This window comes from Bos indicus x Bos taurus, chromosome 13 (genome assembly GCF_003369695.1).
Source record: "Bos indicus x Bos taurus breed Angus x Brahman F1 hybrid chromosome 13, Bos_hybrid_MaternalHap_v2.0, whole genome shotgun sequence".
Classification (NCBI taxonomy): domain Eukaryota; kingdom Metazoa; phylum Chordata; class Mammalia; order Artiodactyla; family Bovidae; genus Bos; species Bos indicus x Bos taurus.
Window position 1 is genome coordinate 17,881,535 of NC_040088.1, and position 24,197 is coordinate 17,905,731.

The 24,197-nt window shown below is 52.3% G+C and overlaps 1 protein-coding gene across 8 annotated transcripts in view; it reads right to left on the bottom strand.

The window, feature by feature from the left end:
- Positions 1–24,197, bottom strand: part of DLGAP4 (DLG associated protein 4) — a 201,853-nt gene that overhangs the window by 55,104 nt on the left and 122,552 nt on the right. For 5 of the 8 annotated variants that reach the window (XM_027558628.1, XM_027558626.1, XM_027558627.1 and 2 more), the window contains one exon: positions 21,659–21,899. In XM_027558628.1, coding sequence (XP_027414429.1) covers positions 21,659–21,899 — 241 coding nt within the window. Of the gene's footprint in view, positions 1–525; positions 544–10,543; positions 10,644–10,692; positions 11,751–21,658; positions 21,900–24,197 lie in introns of those variants that run through there. The other 3 variants (XM_027558631.1, XM_027558630.1, XM_027558634.1) reach the window with 3 other exon arrangements.

Consider the following 24,197-nt stretch of genomic DNA (forward strand, 5'->3'; position numbering starts at 1 on the left):
GTGCCTGGGGACCTTGGGATTGTGCAGAGGAGGGGAAGAGAGGTGGACAAAAATTCCTATTTGTTGAAGCAACCAAATTGTTACCATATCTGCTTTGGCAAGGCTGAGAGTTTCCTTAGAAAAAGCACAGAGAAACAGGAACTTGAGACCCCAGGTAGTCAGGCAACAGTTCATCTCTGAAACACACGGGCGAACCCAAAGCGTGTTAGAACTTTATCACTAGCTCCCGAGGGACCAAGATCGATTTGGCTGAACGGCAGAGCTAGAAGGATCTAGCTCCTGCCAAGAAACAAATGGGGAACCTGAGATCCAGGGGCTTGTCGGAGGCCACCTATCAACTCCTGGAGAAGCGCGGCTCCTGCTCTCCACACCCCATCCTCTCTAAGCCTCTGGGGCTGGAAACACAATCAGGACAAAAGGCTTTCAGGCCATCTGGGTCCTTGAAACCGCCAGGGGGTAAGGTAAGTGCCCACAGGGACTGAAAGTTTAAAAGCTTTCTCAGTGGAGACGGGCGCTAGCTCTTACCTTCAGAGAGACTGGAACTGCTCTGTGCAAGCTGGATTCAGGAAGCCAGGGTTGATTTCCCAGGCCAACATGGGCCCAGCTCCAGCCCAGCCTTGCCCCGGAAGGACGGGAGTTTCAAAGGCAGTTGCTTCCCACCTGGGGCCACACCTGGGAGAGGCTGACTTTACCGGGGGGAACCCGTCGAACTGGCTGTCTCCCAGACAGCGTGGGCCCAGCCAGGAGGCCACCGCCTGTCTGCAGCCTGGCGCCTCTCCTGGCGGGGCCCTGCCCGGCCCCCACCCAGCCAGGCCCCCAGAACCAGGGTGGGAGCCAGTCGGAAAGAGGCCTGCTCCCCTGCCAGCGAGGCCTTGTGAGGCCCCCCAGGGCCCACTGTGGCCTGGGCTGGGTCTTGGGCGGCTGCTTCCTGCTTTATCTTTTTCTTTCACTTTGGGTTTTAACCCCAAAGCGAAACTAAAGACGGGGACAACGTGGGAGAGATAGTGAGAGTTAAGGGCTGAACACCTGACTTCTCACTTGGGAGGAGGGCCTCAACCTCAGCTTCAGTCTCCCCACTGATAAAACAGGAGGAGGAACTCGGCTAGTGATTTCAAGTGTCCTTTTAAACTAGAAAAAGGACAGAACTTCCCCTTCCTCATCCCCGCCACCACTGAGAACTGACAAGGAGTTGCAGAAATGACCAGAGGATGACCTTTTGGGTCATCCTTGTGGGTCTTCCTGTGGGCTTGTGGGAGGATGCAAAACTCTGGCTGCTGTGTGGAGACCCTCCCTCATCTTCCTGTCTTGTCTCTCTCCAACCTGTCAACTTTTTTATCCTGAGCAGCCCCTGGGACAGAGTAAAGTCAGGAAGACCCCAGAGATGAGCCCGACCCAGTCTTGGTACAAGAGGAAACACCAACAGCTGCCTGGAAACTCCTGACTCGAGGGTCAAGGCCATCTGCCAAGAATGACAGCAGCCCACCCAGGGTGGGTCCAAACTTCACTCTCTGCTGACCCCGGGGTGCCAGCCACGGTATGGCTAAGACCACTGCCATCTGTTTTTCAGAGTTTTTCCCCCTGGCTGGTTTACCACATCTCCCCACTGGTGAGATGGAGCCTGGTGACATGAGAAAGGCAGGGAGGGGCCTCCCCATCTCTCAGATGAGGAAAACTGAGGCTCGGAAAGGCACAGAGACATAGTGGCCAAACCAGAACTGGATTCAGGAGCTAAGTAAATATTTGCTGGACCAATGAGCTCACTGGCCTAGCTGCTGCCAAGCAGGTGTGGCACACACCAGAGAAGCAGAGAAAGGAGGAGTGTGAGTGTGTGTGTGTGTGTGTGTGTGTAGGGGCAGTCATCTCTCCCTGGAGACCAAGTCACAAACAGGTCCCCAGGTACCTATAACAGCATCCCTCCCCCTATCCTGGCTCCACTTCTGATGTGTCCCCCAACCCACCTCTTCCCTTCATTCCGCCCCCAACCATCTGAACCTTACTCCAGAGACATCTCACTGGCTGACCACTGCTGAGTGACACTGGTCGGCCTCCCCCTTTCTGGGCTGGATCAGCATCAGTTCAGTTCAGTTCAGTCGCTCAGTCATGTCAATACCTAACCACAGTGCTTTATAAAACATACAGATTTTCAGGATGCAAAAGAAGGTAATAGAATTTTAGGTGCGCAGATTCTTGGAAACAGCAATTCCACTTGCAGGAATGGCTCCCACAGTGATGCCTGCCCACATACATACGGCCGAGTGGGGAACGGTGTTCGTAACAGCAAGGCTGGGAACAACATAAAAGTCCCTGAGCAGAGGACCAGATAAACAATGGATGGCCCATCCACCAGCGGACTGCACGGCCACGCGCAGGAATACCTACCAGAGAGACAGTCTTGCGTGAAGACGACAAGGAACAGAACAGCAGGGGCAGCAGGCAGTAAAACCGGATGTACTGACGGACACAGCTGCCCGCGTATGCAGAATATTTCTGGAGGAAAACACCAAGCCTGTTTGACAGTGATTATCTAGGAGCTTGGGTGGGAGACAGACAACTGTCACTGGACATTTTTTTCCCCTACAAGTTTGAAATGTTTAACCACCTACGTGGATTGCTTTCTCAAGAGAAGCATAACTTTTGCACATAAAAAAAGAACTCCAGCAAAATGTACCCAGGGAAGCTTTCTTCTAGGTGACAGACATTGCATTCCCTGGGGGCAAGGCCCAGACATCTGGATTCTGAAGCTTCCTCAGGGCTGCTGGTCGCCGTGCAGAACAGGTGGTCAGCCTCCGAGAGCAGACGGAGGCCGCCTGGACACCACAGGGCTCTGGCAGGGAAGAAAGTAGCAGGGAAGACTCAGGGGGAAAAAACTTGGCCTTAAGGCATAAGAAAGACTTGAAGAGGGTTTTGAATACTCAACAGGTACAGTTGGGAGGGGGGAGTTCCTCCAGAAGGACTAGGGAAACTAAGCTGGGCTGGTAAGACAGAAAGGGGGAAAAGAATCTCTCTCCATATGGGCTACTGGCAAGTCCCTTCCCCTCTGATACGTGGTTCCCACTCATGGGAAAGTGAGGAGGCTGGGAGAGTTCCTTCCAGACTGATATCCTACGATATGCCTTTACTTTGTCTCATTTAATATTAAAGGAGGCAAGGAGGGTCCCCAGCTTAGCACATGGCCACAGGGCTCCACATCTGTGCAGACTGTAATCAAATATTTGGAGGTGGCAGAAAATTCAGGCCAGGATCTTAGGTACGGCCACCCTTGGGCGACTTCCATCCCCCTGGGGAGAAGCAGATGGCCTTCTGTAGAGATGCCCTCCCTCACCTTCTTGTTAATAATTAAGTCATTACCAAAGACCTCCTTTGTCACTCTTGAAGTTCAGTTTGTGGAGACTTGCTGTCTTGGCTTGCTTTATCATGACGCTCCAGGTTGAAGGCTCACAGGCTACAACAATTTAGGTGTTAAGCCTCATGCCCAAATTCCAGGGCTCTGCAGTGGAAAGAGCCCAGGGTGGGGGGAAGGAGCACTGGGGTGGATCCTTGCTAGACCCTGAAGGTTCGGTGGACTCTGGGAGGTCAGAAGCTAAGTCTCTAGATGGCTCTCCTGGTCACTGTATCCCCAGGCTCAGCTCATCACCTGGCACACAGCAGGCACTTAATAAATATTTGTTGAAGAAGTGAACAACAGCTCAGTCAGTAAATCCCAGAGTGACCTTGGTCAAGTCACTTTCTGGAAAATGAGGATGACAAGAACAGTAGTGATCTCCTAGGGCTGGATAAGAATCTGAGATAAGGTGGGTAAGTTCTCTGCAAATCAAAAACGGGCTACACAAACATTAAGGATCCAAAACTATGTGATGTGAACAAAATAAAAAGAATGAATATACCTGAGAATGATCACATTTACCACAAAGCACCTGGCAAGTGGTAAAGCACTGACCAAATGAATGACTACAATCGAAAGGGACAGCACAGGGGCGCTCTAGTTCACTCCTCCAATGTCTGCATAATTTCTCAGGCTTCTCAGGCTCAGTCTGTTCCAAAGGAGCACAAAAACCCCTCATCGAAACTCTTACCCTGCTTTCTGATATGAAAATTGTGGGAGCAGTTACAATTGTACCCTGTAAACCCCAAGGCTCAGAGAGTACATGCCAATGTATTCCCTGGTGGCTCAGTGGGAAAGAATTAGCCTGTAATACAGGAGCCGTGGGTTCGACCTCTGGGTTGGGAAGATCCCCTGGAGGAGGAAATGGCAAACAACTCCAGTGTTCTTGCCTGAAGAATCCCATGGGCAGAGGAGCCTGGTGGGCTGCAACCCATGGGGTTGCAAGAGTCGGATAAGACTCGTGACTTATCACTAGCACTGGCACAAGGGTCCCAGGGGTGTTTACTGCAGACAAGGGAGGAGTGGGGAGCGGGGCATGGAAGCTGTGCCAAGACCCCCAGCCAAGGCTCTGCTCAAGGGGGCACACAGAGGGCTGGCCACTGGTTTCCAAGCCGCGCTCTGTGACCAGCCACCGCTGCCTCGCCTGGTAGCCACTCACCCTCGCCTTCCCTCTGCCCAGTGGGCATCCCTGGCTGCAGCCTGGGAGAGGAGAACTGGGTTTCATCACCCGGCTCTCCTGTGGTGAGAGGACCTTGGACAAGTCCCTTCCTGCCTTTGTGGCTGGGCCAGGGAACACTCTCTCTCAGGGTGGGGAAGGAGGCCAGAGGAGAATTCCAGTGTGCCCAGTCATGGACGTGCCCACAGTTGGACCAGACACAGGAGGCCCAGCTCTGGAGGCTGCTCACAGCCTGGTGAATAAAACGGCTGATGTGAAGGCCCTTCAGTTCTCTGAGGCTTCCACCTTAAGGAATTCTGAGCTGGTTCTCAGGCCCAGTCTTCCAGGTCTTTAGAAACCACGGGGGGTGTGGGCTGTAGGGGATATATTTGTGCATGCATGTGTGCTAAGTCACTTCAGTCATGTCCGACTCTTTGCGACCCCAAGGACTATAACCCACCAGGCTCCTCTGGCTGTGGCATTCTCCACGCAAGAATACCGGAGTGAACTGTCGTAACCTCCTCCAGGGGATCTTCCCCACCTAGGGATCGAACCTAGGTCTCTCACATTTCCTACATTGGCAGGCGGGTTCTTTACCGCTAGCACTGCCTGGGAAGCCCAGGGGATGTATTAATTCAAGGGTCTCAATTCAAGGGTCAAGAAGGTTCAGATTCCCAGGACCCTAACAGTAGGAGGTTCCTTTCTAAGAAGGCGAGCTGAACTGGGAGAGTCAGTGTTTGCAGTCAGCCTTGGGTCTGAGCCACACGTTCCTTATCTGTAAAAGGGGGATGGTAAGTCTGTCTGCCTCAGGCTTATTTAGAGGATTTCACGAGAGCACCCATGGAGGCCCTGGCACAGAGCCTGGCACAGAGCAGGTGGACGAGCAATGCGCTCAGACTGTTATTTCCTGCTCCAAATAGCAACACCCAGCATCTTTCCCACTGGCCCATCAGGCCCCTAGTTGGGCTCTCCTCAGAGAACACACATCCTCTGCACCCCAACTGGCCCTTCCCCCTCCCATGGGCTCCACCTGCACCCCGCCCTCTCCCTTCTCCAGGATGCTTGCAAAGCTCCTCCCGTCACCACTTTCACTCAGTCCCACTCACACAGCCTGACTCATCTTGAAAAAAAGCCTCCAGTTTGCTGCTCTGGCTCTAAAACCTTCCATTCCATGGCTCTCCAAAGCCTCTGCTCTTCGGCTCAAGTTCAATGCGGCCTACAACCTTCTGGGCCCTCCCAGAGCGGCAGCTAAACTTGTCTACTCACTGTTTCCAAAATATGTGCTTACCATGTCCAGCCCCCGCACCTCTGCTTTTGGAGAAACCATCCCCAGGCACGCCAGCCCCAATGCCAGTCTCTGAATCCAGTCCCCCTCTCAAGGGCTCTTGTTTCCTCTGGCTCACGCTCACTTCTTCCTCCTCAGACAATGCCCTTCTTCAGCAGATGCTTAATTACAGACTGTCACACAGTCTCTCATAATTGTAGGCCTTGTCTCCCTTGTCAGAGCCTGAGTTCCCAGGGGCAGAGGCCCTGTCTGTCTGGTCTTTCCCATCCTCTCGGAGCCCGGCCCAGGGCTGGGAGGGCAAATCGCTGGTCAGAGAGTGTTTTCCAAGCCCAACTCAGCTAAGCCGGGTCCAGCTTCAACCACTTGGGACCACTTTTCTGGCTCTTGTCCTCTACACTGGCCAAACGGAGCCTCCGTGCACCAGCTCTCCCCAGGTGATCCAGGCCAGGGACAGAGAAATGTGGGAGACCTGGGCGGGGAGGCAGGGCGGTGGCTCTTGCCTGGCCCTGACATGGTCTTCTGGAGTGCTAGGCACCCCCTGTCCCTTCCCCTCCCTGGAACTGCTTCTTATAGTGAGACAAGCAACAATAATCTTTTAACTCCAGAATATAGATTTTTGTCTTCCCTGGTTCCCAGGAGTGGGCGGGTGATATACCAGCTGATTCCAACACAGGCTGAGGGACGGGAGGCAGCTGTGGCTCCCCTCCCACAGGACTGGGAAACCTGAGAACCTGAGAGGCACGCACAGCACACACCTGGACAACCTCATTCAATTCCTGTTGCTGACTGCACTGCACTCCTGCCCAGCTGTTCAATTTCATAGCCCCTACCCTGGCCAGGGCTGACGGCGTCTACTGCAGGGACTGAGCAGGGGAAGTTGGTAACCTCTTTCTGGAAACAACCAATCCTGCCTGAAACAAAGAGCACGATGAGGCACCAGTCTCCCCACCTGTCAGTTCGGGATCATATTGAGACCCGTATCACAGGACTGTTGCAATAATGCAGCGCGATAATGCCAGAAACCGCCTAGCACAGTCCCCAACACCCAGTGTGGCAGACACGCTTCCATGTCTTGCAGGACCTTTCTGATACCAGTTCACGTTCTCAGAGCAACGTGGGAGAAATGCATTTCCATCCCTTTCTGACCCAGAAGAAAAGTGAGGTGCAGAAAGTCGATCAGTCCAAGGTCACACAGCAGGGACAAGCCAAACTGTGATCCCAGGCCAGGAATCGCTCAGTTCAGTTTTTCCCCGAGTGCAATCCATAAGCCCTCAGCATCAGCCTCCTCCAGGGGGCTGGTTTAAAAAGCTCATTCCTGCCCCTAGACCTGTCAACTGAGACCCTTTGGGGATAGGCTCAGAAGCCTGAACTGTGTCAAGATGTGGAGCCTAAATTTTATGAGGAAACGGAGGCAGAGAGAGGCGATCTTCAAGGTCACACTTTCATCGAGTGCAGACTAAATTCACAATCTGACTCCAGCCAGAGGCAGCAATCACAGACTTCTTGGAAGAGGAGGCATGTGACTATGTGGCCTCCAAGGGAAGCAAGGTACCACGGGGGAGGGTAGAGCACACAAGGGCTAGAAGCAGGAGAGGCCAGGCAACAACTCAGTGTGGCTTGTGCTTCCAGAACCCCTAGGCGTGAAGAAATACATATGGAGCCTCCCTGCAGCCTGCCCTCCCCGGAGAGCCCAGAGAGCGCCACCTGAACTTCTGGGAGGAACGCCTGTTGTATGCAGGGTCTATGACCAGCAGGTCTACGGTGGTGGCCCTCTGGACATGTGTGGCTGCAGCTCAGGGTAAGAAAGTGGAGGAAGGTGGTGACTCAGTCCCCACCCGAACTCAAGCTAGTCTCTTTAAATCTGAGATGAGCTCAGAGGCTGGGGAAATGTCAAGCAAACCCTCCTGGCAGAACAAATGCCAGATGGAGAGAAGGTGGCCGAGGGGTAGGCTACCAGGCAGCAGTAAATGTGGAGCAACACTGTGGTTGCAGGGGAAGAAAAGTCAAGAGGCCTGGGCACAAGGCCCTCCCTGGGCCCCCTATGCTTCATTCACCTGTGAAACAGGGAGAACTCCACTGGCTTCTGACTTCCTCCCAGGACTGTTGTGGGGAACAATGAGCAAGGAAAGAGCCTGGCAGATTATACAAGGTCTCACACAGCGAGGGAGAGATTAGAGGATTACTGCTATTAACATCAGAACAGCCAGAAGGTGCTTTCCTGGTTACCTGAACCCCAGCCACAGGGGGGTAGTGGGAGAGGCTGGGCCTCTGTCTTGTTCCCACAAAGGAAAAAGGGATCCAGATATTACTTGGAGGTGAAGGCTCCCATTTATTAAATGCCTACTGTGTATTGCACACGTGCGCAGTTGCTAAATCGTGAAGGACTCATCGTGATCCCATAGACTGCAGCCCACCAGGCTCCTCTGTTCATGGGATTTTCCAGGCAATAAGACTGTAGTGGGTTCCCTTTCCTTCTCCAGGGGGATCTTCCTGATCCAGGAATTGAACCCATATCTCCTGCACTGGCAGGCGGGTTCTTTACCACTGGGCTACCTGAGAAGTCACCTACTGTGTACTAGGTATTTTTAAATATAGAAGCTCACTTAATCCTCACCATGACCCTGCAGTGTAAATATGATTATCTTGAGTCCAGATGAAGAAGCCGAAGTTGAAAGAGAGTAACTAGACCAAGATTACACCCGCAGTGAGTGGAGAACAATTAAAACCAGGCATTTTTGACTCAAAACCCCACACTCTTTCTTTCGTTTGGAACAGTTCCTGTAAGAGGCAGAACGTGTTGGGTACAGGGGCCCAGCTCAAGCACTGCCTCCTTCTGGAAGTGTCTCTGATCTCTTTGCCTGGGCAAGGTCTCTCTCTGATGAAAGCCCACAGTGTATCATCAGCACACACCTGGCAGCGCTCAACACATTCTGTTATTTTGTGATCACACGCACTTTTACAGGTAAGACGAGATGTAGGTACAAATAGGTGGCCCTTCAGTTACCTCAATATCCTCAAATGTCATTCATAATTAAAAAAATTAAAAAAACCACAGGTGTTTAAAAAAAAAATCCTCAAATGTCAGAGCTGAAAGTACCTCCAAGTCCACAACACCCAACTTCCTCATTTTTTTGAAGGAAAAATACAGATAGAGGAAGACACTTGTCTGAAGTCACACAGCATCTTAGCATCAGAGCCGAGAATAGAACCTTGGCAGTCTGCCACCCAGAATTTCTTTAGGGATCCATGATTTCAGAATCAGTCTGAGGACAAGGAAGATCATTCCCATGTTGCAGATACGGAAGCTGAAGCCCAGGGAAAAGCAGCCTCCCTGAGACGGTGCGATGTGGGGACCACACCCTGATCCTCCCACTTCTAGACCAGAAACCAAGCCCTTTCTCCTCCCCACTGCAAGAAATCTGTGTAACATGTCAAGCTCGGGGCCCACAATAAAAGGTCAATGGATGTTGGAAATTGTCATTATACACCAGTAAGCAGGTGACACCCGCCTGACTGTGACCGGTCTGGCAGTACTACAGAAGAGGATGCAGGAGTCCTGGCTGAACCCTCTGTGCTCTCTGGACCTTGTTTGTAAGACAAGGGAGCTATCATAGCTGATCTGATCTCCTGCTCCAAAGTTCTAGGATGTCTGAGGCTCCCTGACAGCGGACCCCAGCTGTCTGCGAAGCATCTCTCAGCCAGGGCCTTTGTTCCCCTGCTGTACTGGAAGCCGGCAAAGCAGGTGGGGCTCACAACCACAAACTGACTGACTTTATTCCCAAGTGCCACTGGACAAGCAGGACCACCCTTAAACAACAATGGGATGGAACACGGAAAATCCGACAGCCTCCCAACACAGACATCCCACTGGGCACACCACCTACCTTTACAAACTGAAAAACAACAACTGGGAATCGGGGCATAAACGGGGACAGCTGGTTCCCTGGCCTATTGGCAGGGCAGGTGTATTTCTGAATAATAGGTGGCAATGGACTTTGGGGTGAAGAACTCTGGACCAGGGCGTCCCAGGCCCAGATCCCCGTCCCAACTCTGCCATGAACTAGCCTGTGTGCCCATGAACTAGCTGCTTCCCCTCTGTGGGGCTCAGGTTAGAGCTAGGCTGGCAGTTCCCACAGTGTCTTTATAGATATTTCATTTGATCTTCATGACAACCCTGTGAGATTGACACAACTATTCCCTTTTTACAGATGGAGAAACTGAAGCTGGGAAAGGTTGAGGGTCTCATTCAAGGTCACAAGGTTTGAGGCTGGCAGACCCATGGCCCCAGAGGTCTTAGACCACCACGCCCAAACCTCAAGGGTGGTCAGGTGAAGAACAACTCCTTTCTCCCCTCACCCTGACCTACGGTCTCGGCAAGACCAAGGCAACATAAACCCTGGTTCACCTGCCCAGTCTGGTGCTTACAAGTTCTGGCCCCAAACCTCACAGCCCGGCTGCCTAGGAGGCCGCACCCCCCTGCAAAATTTGATTACTCAAGTTGGCAAGAACGCAGCCCCCACCCCCAGTCAGGTCTAAATAAACGCCCAAGTGATATCACATCCTGCTGGCTCCAAAATAGCCCAGGCCTTCCCACAAGCGATTCCAAAATGCCAGGCCATGCATGGCCGAGCGGGCAGGGATGCCCAGCCCGTGGCACGGTCCACACACACACAAGCAACTAAAGCAGAAGCCTCAGAGCAGGAAAGGCCCCAACTCCCACCTCTGCCAGACAGCCCGGCCCCTCTCCCCTTGCCCTCTTGGTGGGGAGTCCCCAGCGCCAGCCCTCGCCCCAGCGCCAACCCCATGGAGCCTCGGCCGCGGCCAGCCTGCGGGCGGACTCCGGCCCGACCCGGACACCCCACCACTCACATTGCTTCAAGAGCTCCAGACACAAAGCCATGAGGGCCGGATGGGGGTCAGAGACCCAGAGACCGGCAAAGACAGAAAAGGGGAGAGGGAGAGACACAGGAGCGGAGAGAAGGGGAGACAGGGAGACGGGGCAGAGAAAGCGCGGTGGGGGGTGGGTGGGTGGGGGGCAAGAGACCCCGGCAGAGGAGAAGCCTCAAAAAGGGGTCTGCAGCGCAAGAGACATCGAGCGGTGACACCAGCAAGACAGATGTGAGGACAGGGAGAGACAGGGAGAGCAAAGCAGGGGACCCCGACCCAGGGGGCTGGGGGGCGCGGAGTCCTGACAGAGAACAACGACTGGGGCACAAACCAAGGAAAGGCAGGGAGGGGGTACGGAAGTCAGGGAGCTGGGGAGCTTCGGGGTTCCCAAGTAGAGACCCCAAGGGATCAGAGGTCCCAGCGTACAGGGGGGACACCAAAAGAGGCAAAAGCCTGCAGAAAGGAGGGCTAAGAGGAGGCAAGACCCCCGGGGTGTGGGGGACAGATGGGAGGATCCCCAAGGGATGTGCGGGGAGTATGAAAGGTGTTCTGAAAGAAAGCCCCCTCCCCACAAGATGAGAGGGCGCTCAGAGAGGGAGTCCCGAAGAACAGGGGCGCTCCGAGAGGGAGACTTTGAGGGATGAGAAGAGCGCTTTGAGGGGGACCCGAGATCGGGGAGCGAGGGAGGGGCTGGGAGGCAGCGCGAGGGCAGAGACAAAGAGACAGCGAGCCAGGGAGAGACAAAGCGGGCGGAGCGGGGAGATGGGCCCCAGGGTCGGTGGCTGGACAGAAGGACGGAAGCGCGAGCGGGAGGGAGGACGGACGGACGGACAGACTGGGAGGAGGGCGGGGGCAGGGCCGGGCGGGGGCGGCGCCCGTCTCCTCGCGGGGCCGCGGCTGCTCTGAGCGGCGCTGGGCGGGCCCCAGGCGTCCGGGCTGAGGCGGCGGCGGCGGCGACGACGTGGACCGGACAGACCGACGAAGTGACGGACGGGCTGGCGGCAGCTGCGGCCAGCGGCGGGCACTCACCCTCCTCCCTCACGCGGCCCGGCCCGAGGCTCCGGTTTTGTACGCCCGAGGGGCGGGGCCTCTGGGTTAAAGCCCCGCGCCGGCCCCGCCCCGCCCCGCCCCCCGCGTCAGACGCGCGCGCGCGTCGCTCGGGACTCCCGGGGCGGGCGGGGGCGCGCGCGGCCCTTTCGGCACGTGGCCCGTCGCGCGCGCCCGGCAGGGCGGGTGCGCAAGCGCGCGGGGCGCTCAGTCCAGCCCACGCCCAGGCCGCCCAACCCTGCGAGGGAGCGCGCGCCCACGTCAGCACGCGCGTGCCTGAGCACCCGGGACTCCGCCCCTCCAGCCGCCCCCACCAAACCGGTTCCAGCTGGAACGAGACGCATGCTCCCTGACGAGCGAGGGGCCCGGGAGTCTGTACCAGTTTATCGTGGCTACACCTGGATATTCCCCAGGGGAAGCAGAGGCTCCGCACAAGCGGGTCGTCTCACCTGTGTGTGGTCAAATTAGCCTCCCAATACTATGGACTCTACGTCCTAAGGGTTTCTAGTGTCCCCACCGCTCCCTCCTGGTTTTGCTGTGCTCATCTGGGGTCTTGCAGGTTGGGTTCTAATCCCTGCTCAGCCTCAGGAGGGCTCTGTGACCTTGGACAAGATGTTCATTCAACTTCCTGAACCTTAGTTTCCTCTTTAGTAAAATAAAACCATTACATCCACGATACCTTGGAGGGCCAAGTGCAGTAGGAGCTGTGTAAATTCCTAAGTCACTCCCTTCACAACTCATGGAGCTTCCCCACTTCATTGAGTCCCCGCCTTGCCCCTGTGAGTCCCCCTACTCACAGTCTGGGCCCTTGCTCCGGGCCTCATCCCTCTAGGCTGCACCTACAGTAGGTCTACCATCTGCATATCCAGTTTCTGCTCCCCGACCTGCCTTGCTAAGTGACCTAGACAAGCCCCTGCCTTTCTCTGCACCTCTGTTTTCCAAATGTAAAATGGAGAAAAATTTACTGAAGATGATACAGTCTTTCCAATACCACTGTTGTGATTTTTGCATAAAGTTATAATGATAACAGCGGGCTGCCCTGGTGGCTTGGTGCTAAAGAATCTGCCTGCAACGCAGGAGATGCGGGTTGGATCCCTGGGTTGGGAAGATCCCCTGGAGAAAGAAATGGCAACCTGCTCCAGGATTCTTGTCTGGGAAATCCCATGGACAGAGCAACCTGGCGGGCTACTGCCATAGGGGCACAAAAGAGTCAGACATGGCTGAGTGACCAAACAGCAACAACAAAAATATTAAAAGCAACCGTTTGCTTTTAATATTGATGCCAGGCACTGCCCTAGGCACTTTGAAAAATACTAGCTTACTCTGCCCTTCTCACAGTCATTAGGCTACACCTATATCATTCACTTATTCTTTAGATTGATTACGTAGGAAAATTCAGGAAGCCCCAAAGCACAGCCTGCCTGTCTTGCTGTGTCCCAACCACACCCAGCCCTGTTTGGCCTCCATCAGCTACTGAGCCCTCCTGCCTCTGGGCATTTGTACCACTCTTCTCCCAGCCTGGAGTACCCACCACTACTTCCTCCCTCACTTCCTTCAAGAGTTTGCTCAAACATGTTTCTCAATGAGGTCTACCCTGGTACCCTATTTATTCTGCAATATCCCTCCCCTCTCCCTGCTGGCACTCCCAGTACTCCTTGCCCTACACTGCTTTCCAATAAGCCATGTACTTAGGGGACATCCCTGGTAGTCCAGGGGTTAAGAATCTGCCTTCCAACACAGGGGATATGGGTTCAATCCCTGGTTGGGAGCTAAGATCCTACATACCAGGGCAACTAAGCCCACGATGTGCCCTGCACCACAACCACAAAAAGACCATGCCACAATGAAGATTGCAACCTGACACAGCCAAAAGAAAGAAATATTTTTTTAAAACCCCATATACTTACTTGCATTATTTATACTGACTGCTTTGTCTGTCCTCCAACCCACCCATCTGCACCCAACAAGAGCATACTCTCTATGAAGGCCAGGGTTTCCATTTTGTTCACTGAGGTGTTCCTGGTCCTACACCACCACTTGGCTCATGGTAGGGGATCAGTAAACATCTAGTCAACGAAAGGGATGCCCCATGGCAAGGCTCCTGTCCTTCATCACCACTCTAGGGCCTCCACAGTTCAATGTAAGCACCTTAGTCTCTCCTCCTTTGGCCTGACCTCTCTACCCTTGAGGGAGTAAGGGATATTTTTGTCTCATTCAGAAACCTGGGGTTCCCAGCCTGCCCACCAGCCCAATCACTGTTTCCCTGAGAAGGTTCTACGGGTCTGCCTAAAAATGGGACTTAGGAGAGTGGCTCAGTTAACCAGGGACTTCCTGGTCCAAGGCTGGGAGGAAGGAAGGCCCAAGGAGGTCCAAGGAGGGAGGAAGGCCCCATTCTGCCCAGTGCCCTCTGTGGAGAGGGCCCTTGTTCAGGAGGCAGGAATTCTGGCTCCTCATCACTCACTCTAGGAAGGTCTCCTGGACACTTGCATTATTCTCTGACTATGTTCCCTGCCCAAGCTCCCTGGGCCTTGCCTGGGCCACTGCACAGCCTCCAATCCATCCTGCCCATGTTGCCAGATGATTCTTCTTGAAACTCCTGTGACCACACTGCAGCTCTTTACCAGAACCTTGGATGAGCACCCCTCAACACCCACAGAATAGTGGGGAACTCAAGTCAGGCTGACCCAGGGCAGGGGAAGAGCTCCTTGACCTACTAACTGGGTTACCCTGACTTGATACTCACCTCTTCTAGGCTACAGTTTCTTTGTAAAATATCCGTCAATATGTATGTGTGCACACACGTGTGTGTGTATGTGTGTGCGCATGATTAACTGGGCTAAATCAGGAATGTCAGATAAATGCAACTCTCCTGGCCAAAGCAGACATCACTAATCAATGGTGCCACGCTTCTCTGCTTAACTCACTCTCAGTCCTGAGCTCCAGGGATCAGGAATGACACATGAGTTGAAGCCTATTTGCATCGCTGGACATGATGGTCTTTGAGGTTCCTCTCTGCCCTGACACTCTGGATACTGGAGTGTCCAACCTGACAGGAGCCTATAGCGTGATAATCAGAGACTGTGGAGGGTCAGGCCTGGGAGAGGGCTTGGGGGACGAGGCCGCCTGGAAGGTTGGCTGCTTACTGGAATTTTGTCAGCCTCCCTTCCTGTGTCTGTACAGAAGAGAATGAATCAGAGAAGAAACGGGGAGTTCCGGGGGAGGGGAGAGGGAACAAAGAAAGGAGGACAGAGCATTCTGTGACTCAGATAGGCGGTGTTTGGTGGTCTCCAAATCCAAGCCTCAAAACATAGATGGAGAATCTGGGGCACAGAAAGGGGCCAGGACCCACCCAGAGTGACTTAGCAGAGCAGAAACTAGATCCAAAAGGATCCAGGATGTTTCCCAGGCCAGCAACCTATCCCAGCTCACCCTAGAGCCTCAAGCACCACCAGAGAGTGACCCCAGGTGTGTGGACCTCTGTGTGTACACACGTGTACCCATGTGCCCGTGCAGAGAATGCAGCTGGCTCAGGGCAGGGGCAGGTGGTGGGCATCACCCTGCAGCCCACCACCATCGCGGCTCCTGAGTGATGTCACAGCCTCTCTTGTGATTCAGAGGGAGTGCGAGAGAGACAGGCTGGGGAGGGAGAAAGGTCAGAAATGGAGAGGAAAACAGGAGAGAGGGTGGTGGGGAGAAATAGGGCTGAGGGAGACAGACAGAAGGCTAAGATGATGGTGGGGAGGGGAAGCTGGGAGAAAGGGATGGAGGGAGGGTGGGGGGGAGGAGAGGAAAGGAGGTGGGCAGAGTCAGAGATGGGAGGAGTGAGAGGGAGGGCGTTCTCTGTTCTTTTCTTTCTCAGAAGTGCAGAAAGAGGACGGAGGATGGGGCAGACTGAGGGTTACCCAGGGGCCTTCCCGGCAGGTCCTGTGGCTGGGGAGGGGCATGTGTAGGTACCTAAACATGTATCTGCTGCTTCCCCCACTATCCCAGTAGGGGCTGACCCCCGCCTGCCAGTCACCTGCCAGAGCTATTTCTGGAATGTGGAATCTGGGTCAGAAAGGGGGAGGGAAAGGGGGGGTGTCTGTGGAGGCAGCGCTGGCAGCTGGGAAGTTGGCCAGTTCCCAGCGGGTGGGTGGGCAGCTTCATGCCTTGCCCATGGCCACTGGGGAGGGGCCCGCCACTGCCAGGCTCTCACTGTCTCAATAATTGCCCCCCACATCTCCCACTCACCGGCTGATGGCCCGAGAGCATATGTGCCCACGTGACAGTGACAAAGAGCTTTCATGCCCCTTAGCAACTTGGGGGCTCAGAAGAGTCCTCGGTGGGCTCACTTCTTGGAGACATATGCTGAGGACAGGGGGTAGCCTTCTGAGCAGGAGACCCCTGCAGGGAGACAGTGGCTGCAGGAGGGGGTGCCTGTGCATATTAGGGTGTGTCTGTAATGAGGGAGGTGGTGGCCGGCAAGACTGCCATGTACGGTGGTACAGGTTGTACACAGATTAAGGATGCCACATATAGGAGAGGGTGCTATTCACAAAATAGACATAATTGAATTATACATTTATTATGACATGTTTGTGGCAGATGGCAGTACAGGATCTAAGCCTAATAAAAATTGTGAGACATGATAATTTTGCAACAGATGACAGTTAAGTGTCTTTCCTAACCCAGCACTAAGGTACCTAAGGGACCAATTGCAGCTCTGGGCAGAGGTCTGAAAATCTGGTGACTTTGCTTTTCCCTGCAAGACAGGTGAGTCTACCTGCTGAGCATGAGGGAGTCAGAGGTTAGCGTAGAGAGAAGCAAGAATGTAGTGGTCACTATGGAGACTTGGATGGAGGGCTGAGTGGGGAAACAGAGCGGCGGGGAGGGGGGAGATGTTTTTGGTGGCTCCAATCTGGTAGGGGCACAATTTCCTCACTGGTGTGGAGGTGGCATGAGCCTTGAAGAAGACATACACACATATGTGAGAGCATGTGCAACTGTATGTAGAGATTAGGTGTGTGTGTGTGCATACATGTGAGAACACCAATGTGTATATGGTTTATATGTTTTCATAGAGGTCTAAGGGTATAGAATCTGATATATGTTCACAAATAGGTATATATGTGCACACATGTCTGGGCAGGTATCAGATGTTGCTACCAATACTTTCTTTCTTTCTTTTTCTTTTTTTAATTTAAAAGTAATTAATTAATTTGGCTGTGCCAGATATTAGTTGCAGAACACCAGATCTTTAGTTTTGGCAGGCGGGATCTAGTTCCCTGACCAGGGATTGAACCTAGGCCCTCTGCATAGGGAGCGCAGAGTCTTAGCCACTGGGCCACCAGGGAAGTCCTCCCATACTTTCCTGAGTATCTTGGTTTGGGCTTAAGTCCCCAAATTGAGAATAATTGAAGTCCTCCCCCCTCCCCCAGCCATCCCCTACATTTAAAGCCAGAAGTGCTGGATCATTCATATGGGAGGTGCTGAACGAGCTGTGACTGAATTTTTGGCCTCAGTCCTCAACCCTTCCCTGTGTTCATGCCCTTTGCTACATAACTGCAGTTTCTCCCACAAAAGGTCGAGTGTATTTCCCTGGACCTTGGCTTTGGGCTCACGTGACTTGCTTTGACCAACCAGATGTTCACAGGAGACTTGAAATGTGCTTGTACAGTGGGCTTAGCCCTCTTATACTTCTGCCACCGCCGTGGAAAGCACATGGCATGGCTTGGGCACTGATTCCAGGAATGCACTTTCGTCCCAGGAGGAGAAGGATATAGGACGTGCAGAGCAAAACTAGGTGACTGGAAAGCTCATGAATGAGAACAAATGTGTATTATTGGGTGCTGCTGAAATTAGATGTGCTTGCTTGTTCCATGGCATTATTGTGATAATAGTTGATAGATACAGAAATTGGTACCAAGAGTAGGGTGTATGAGCAATAAAAATAAAAATATGTAGAACTGTCTCTGGGACCAAGTGGTGCGCAGTGAGTTGTTACTGGAGGCTTGAAAAAAGGTGACCTTGCACTATGGAGAGACAAATGCTTGGTAAAACTGTCCATCTATAGTAATTTGAAGAGAACCAATGGATTTGGGCAAGATGGTTTCCAGGTAAATGCTGAAAGCAAGAGCTGGTGCCTCTGGGCTGGATTTGAAAAGGACTTACAAGAAAGAGTGGAATTCATAAAAGATATAGGGAGTGTTGAGTGTTTAGAGGGAATACAGAGAGCCCAGAACTTGGCTAAGTTGGAAAATAAATCAATCAACACTTCTCCAGCCAGTAAATCAGTCTCAAATTAATATGCAGCCTGGGGACAAAGACCAAACCAAGGTCATGACCAGTTAAGATATAACATATGGGCCAGATCCAATCAAGAGCACGGTTACAACATCTTTTATTAATACTTGAAAATAATAAGGTACCATTTAGTAGATGTTCTCAGCTGCTCAAAAGGGCTTCCAGAAAGTTTTAGAGCATGGCCCCATAGAAGCCTGATGTATCCAAAGTAGTCATAATTGAGTAGAGAGAGACTGTCATAACTTAAAAATTAATGGTATAGTTTTTGCAACATGGAAGTTAAGTGGAATACAATACATAGAAAACCCATAAAGTGTTTGAGGGAGGTGTGTGGCCAAAACAATGATCACTTAGGCCAAAGAGACTGAGACCATTCAAAGTGTAAAAAGACATCTGGGTCCCTAACTTCCTTCAGGCAGGAAGCAGGCAACAACAGTTCATCAACTGCCCAAAGACCTATATTCTCCAGTGCTTCCTTTAGACAAGGCCAGAAAAGGCTAATGGAAAAGGAAGGGCTTCCAGAGAGCTATAGAAAAACATGGCTTAGGGAATCAACCCCAGGGAGCAAGACCTTGGGCCTCATCAAGAGATATTCCCTCTCCCAGAGTATTTGCCCAACATTTGCCAAGAGGGACTTCACAATGGCCATGGATCAGTAAGTCTCTGAGCCTCCTCCCCTCCTTCTGAACAAGAATGTGACCTGCAAGTCATCCTGTCCCTATTTCACCAATGCATGCTGTGTGTGTGTGTGTGTGTGTGTGTGTGTGTGTGTGTGTGTGTAGAGGAGGTGTTTGGGAGGTGGGAGGTAGATACTTTTTTTTCTTTTTTAGGCTTTAGGTTCCTCAATCAAGAGGAGCCAAATCCAGATTTGACACAGATCATGAGATCTTTTTTCTTCCTTAAAAATATATTTATTTATTACTGAAGAATAGTTGATTTTCAGTATTAATTTCAGGTGTACCATGACATCCTGATGTTATGGTTGAATGAGACTTTTCAGGATCTTTGGGATAAGGGTATTTTCTGTAAGAGTGACAGGACTAAATGTGGCCAAGAAAGTGGACCACAGTAGATTGAATTACTGACCCTGATTCTTCACCCCTTCCTCAATCCTCACACTTTACCATATAAATCAGTTTCTTACACAAAGGTGGGAGGGTATTTCTCCATCCCTTGTCCTTGAGCTTAGTCATATGACCCCCTTCAACCAATAAGATTTTTGTAGATATTATGCAAGCAGGGACCTTGAAATGTGCCTGTGTAGTTAGGCTTGCTGTCCTCCGCTTCTGCCAGCACCACAGGAAGAACATGGCCTGCCAAAGTCACTGATCCCAGGAGGACACTTTGGTCCCGGGAAGAGGGTGAGAAACATGTGGAGCACATTCCAGCTGACCACAGAGGTGCAAAAGAAATAAATGTTACTTTTTTTTTTATACCTCATTTGTGGTTGTTATGCAGGAATGTTGTATCAATAGTTGACCAATACAGGGTTCCAAACAGTTCTGAGTCATGTAGCCCATCACCCAACCTCAGCCCATTTATGAGTGAATGAGGTAGGGGGAGATTGGTGAATGAGGGTTTATTTGAACAAAATCGTTGGAGGTGCTGTTTGATTCCCCACGCTCACCCTCTGCTTAGAGAACTTCCCTTACAGGACTTCCCTGGTGGTCCAGTGGGTAAGACTCTGTGCTTCCACTGCAGGGGGCATGGGTTCGATCCCTGGTTGGAGAACTAAGATCCTGCAAGCCACATAGTGTGCCCCCACATCCACCCCCACCAAAAAAAAAAAGAAAAGAAAGAGAACTTCCCTTGGGCCTGGTGATGTGGAGAATCTGATCCTCCCACCCAAGGCTCTTAGAGGACTGGAATGGTGTACCTGGGAGAGTCGGGCAGAGAGATTCCCTGGATTTGGAGGCCAAGCAATGTGAACCCCAATGCCTGCTTGAGACTCCTAAAATGGAGAGGCTGGCAGGGTTAGCTAGAAGGAAGGGGGTAGCAGACCACCCTGTACTTTCAGAGTTTTGCAAGGCACAGGCCCCACTGTCATATAGGTTAAGTCGAGCTGAGGAGACAGTAGGGCTGGAGTTGTTGTCAGAGGAATCTGTCCAAGAAGCCTGCCTGGCAGGGGCAGGTCCCCTGGCAAAAAGAGGCTGAGTGGGGAGGAGAGGGACCACTGCATGGAGAAGCTGAGGGGGAATAAGCAGCAGTGGCCTGGAGGGGGTCTGCCCAGGCCAGGAGAGAAGGCATCATGAGGGCCTTCAGGCCCTCTTTCTTAGAGAAAGACCAGCAAGTGGCATCTGTCCCACAGAAAAGTCCTGATGCTAGACAACCCCTGCGCTAGCGACCTTCCCCTCCCACTGGAGGAACCAGCAATGGCCACTGGTGAACAAGGAACCCAGGAGACACTGACCACCATGCCCAGCTCCCCAGTGTGGGCTTTCCAGCCCAGTCAAGCCCTAGCTACCAGGTGCATGAGGTCTGAAGTGGATGAGCCTGGCATTTTGACATGAGGCCAGACTCTCAATATCTGAAAACGAGACTGTTCCTTAAGGTCTAAAAGGGATAGGAAAAGCTCAGGAACCTGCCCAGATATCACCCATGATTTGAAAGGCAATAGTGAAACACAGTGGTTTCTTGCTCTGTCCCCAGCCAAGTTCATTCCAGTCAATAAGCTGGTTTCTTGTGTATAGAATTCCTTGAGATTCAGGCTCATTTGATCATATTAAACACCAACTGAGCACTTGAAACAAGTGTCTTCTCCTACAATAATCCAACCCCAAATGCCTTTGATTGTCAGGAGGCTCCAAGTCAAGACTGAGAACCAGTAATAACAACTACACTTGTCAGCTCCTACCACGTGCAAGGCCCTACCCACCTAAGCCTCCCCAGGCACAGACTTACTTCATCTGCTGGAGAGCTCTCTGGCATCTGGTTTATGCTTCAATTTATAGATGGGGAAACTGAAGCTCGGGGAGGAAAAGTTGCTGCTAGAGTGAGATCAAAGTTCTGTCTACTAAGCTAGAAACTGTACTATGATTTTCCTTGGTCTTGATATCATGGCTTGCTCTGGGAGAGAGGGTCCCCCTTTTCTCTGATCATCCCTGGGTTATTGTCAGAGAACTCAGAACAGGTATCAGGAAGGACAGGTTGTCCCTGATTGTGAATATGAGAGACACCTGCAAACTCACCCCTTTGAAATGGCTCAGTGTAAATCCCATTCTCTTCCCTGCAGGGTCCCACTCTCCCCACAGGTTTGCCTACCTGAACTAATCCAAACCGGTAAGTAGGGCTTCAGTGAGCTCTGCCTGCCAGCAGGAGGCTGCTCTGAATCAGGGTTTTAGAGACCCAGGGGCCACCAAGTACCTCACAAGCTAGACCTCTTCACCCCACTCCCAGTGTTGACATCTCTCTCTGTGACCCCCTCCCCCACACCCCATTTGAGCTCCAGTTTACCAATTGGTGGGAAGTTCAGCCCCAAGGGCTCCTGCTTTGCCTAACCACCCCTCCACTCCTGGCTTGCCCACTATGGATTCCTATCCACCTGCAGTCCACCAGGCACGGTCCCAGGGGCCCCCTGGCAAAACAAACGAACAAGTCCCGCCCCCACCTCGGTACTCACTCGGAAGCGTGCGACTATTGCTGAGGCTGCCGGTGCTGGGCGGTGGGGAAAGGGACTGCAGGGAAACACTGTCCTCCTCCTGCGAGCAGCCTGCCTGGATGGCGCGCAAGTAGCTGTGGCTGCGGGAGCGGAAGTAGCTGGGCAGCGGCAAGTCTAGAGCCTCAGCCGCAGTCGACTCCGCTTCACTGCAGGCCGACTCGCAGGCCGCCTCGTACTGGTCGCTCAGATCTGCCTCCCGGACCTGTCCGGGCAAAAGCAGGCATCAGGGGCCATCTCCACCCATTCTGGAGGGATGGGGGTGCTTGGTGGTGGGCTCAGCTGCAGAGCTGGAGTCTGGTGCTGCAACTCAGCCCACCTTCCTGTTCCCATCTCACTCAGGGCATGCGATGGGCAGAGGGAGCCCTTAAGAAATAGGCAGCCCCTCTCACCTCTCTGGGCCTCAATTTTCCCATCTCTAAGATGGAGGAGAAACTGTTCAATATACTTTCTAGGATGTTAACTAGGTTATATCTTATGTGTTCAGACTGATTAACTAATAGATTTTGAGGTCACATCTGAAGTCAACCAGAAAGAAGGCTATACTCAATTAGTAATGTTTGCCCTGACGGTTGGAATGGGGAGGTGGCAGTAGATGTGCTAGACATTTACCATCTTATGGTCCAATTCCTTCATTTTTATAAGCAAAGAAACTGAAGGCAACTGAGGGGAAGATACTTGCCAGGTACACCCAGTGAGGAAGTAGCAGAATCAACACTCCAAATGTGTATTTAAGGAAGATTAATCTAGCCCTGTGACATAGAATGGATGTTGGATAGAGGGTGTGGAATGGAGGCAGAGGCCAGAGACGAAGCGATGCAATAGTCTGGTGGGAGAAAATAATACTGGAATGAGGGTCGTGGCAGTGAGGATCGATTAGTGATGTCTGCCACGGGCAATATGGAGAATGGTGGTATATGTGCTATTTGCCATCTCTCCTTTAGCTCAACCTCATCTGGATGGTTTCTAAGTGTCCCTCTAGAGAAAACCATTCAAGATCCTACAAATCTGCAGCTGGAGTTGTGAGCATAGAGGGGCCTCACCATACATATACCCTCCAAGAGTTCTGGGAGGGTCTGTCTGACCCATGTCTCAGGCCATCTTGGTACCTGGGGATCACAAAGTATGAGCTGAGGAGTGAGTTGGCCAAAGATGGACACTGGTTAGGGGTCTTGGGAGACACCTGGGCAAGAGGGCAGGGGGGCAAAAGTTTCCTCCACCACGTGGAGGAAAAGATGAGGCTGGGCCTGGGGCCAGCTCTGCCCTGGACCTGCTGTGTGACCTCAGGCCAGCACTATCCTTTAGACCAGTGTTTCCTCCTCTAAATGGAGTGGAACGCCTGTGAACTTATCAGGTCCTGCACCAGGTAAATTGGCTAGTGGGATCATCACCCAATTTAGAGTATATGTTTGGAAAGGGCTAAATTTGCTCTGTTCGATATGGTAGCAATTAACCATGTGTGGCTATCTAGGGTCAAGTTAAATATAATTTTTAAGAATTTCAGTTCCCTAATTACAGCAGCCACATTGCACTTGCTCATGCTACCTTTATTGGACAGCATGGATTATAGAACATTTCTAATTATCACCAGGTTCTATCAGACAGCACTGATAAATTAACATGTAGGCCATGTGACATATCCAGAATTCACCTGGAGGGGGTATTAAAGAGATAGGTGTTTATCCTCCAAAATTGCAACCTGAGGGAGGTATACTGAGAGACCCTTGTGATTGCCAAGGGCAATGAGGTCTTGCTTTGGGATTGCACAGTAATGGCCCAGCTCTGGAGCTAGATGGCCAGAGTTTCACTGCCAGGTCCATCATTTTCTCACAATATGAATGTGGGCGAGTCACTGAACTGCTCTGTGCCTCGGTTTCCCCATATATAAAATGGGGGCTAATTGGAGACCAGATTTCACAGAATGATGGTCAAGATTAAATGAGATCATTCATATCGCATGCTTTGAAGAGTGTTGGGGGGAAAGTAAATACCTGATAACCTGTATCTGTTATCACAGGAAGCTCTGTGGGGGTGATTGCAAGGATTTGTGAGTGTTGGTTAAGATGCTCCCAAGCTCTTGGGGGAGAGGCCAGCTGGTCAGTGCTGTTGGTATGTGTACCACTAAGGGTACACTGCATGTAGGGAACCTCCCCTGGAGGTTTTATATGTGAAACATCACACCCTTATCACGAGGCTGTTGAAGGAAGGAAGAGATCACCTGGCCCACTGTGGGCTCCCCAAAGACCCTCTGCATCAGTGCGATCAAGAGGAACTCCGAAATGAAGGTGGGAGGTGCATCAGGCATCCACGGCTGGAATCAGGAGATGTAGGGCCAGTCCTAATTCTACTCTGTAGGGCATGTGGCCTTGGGGCTGGGGCATGGGGGGAGGAAAGGACCACTTCCGGGGGTAAGATGTGTGTGCATCCTACCCCCGGGCACCCTTAGGACAGGCAGACAGTGCCAGTACCAGCATCATCTTCACCAACTTTGGTAAACTTGAAA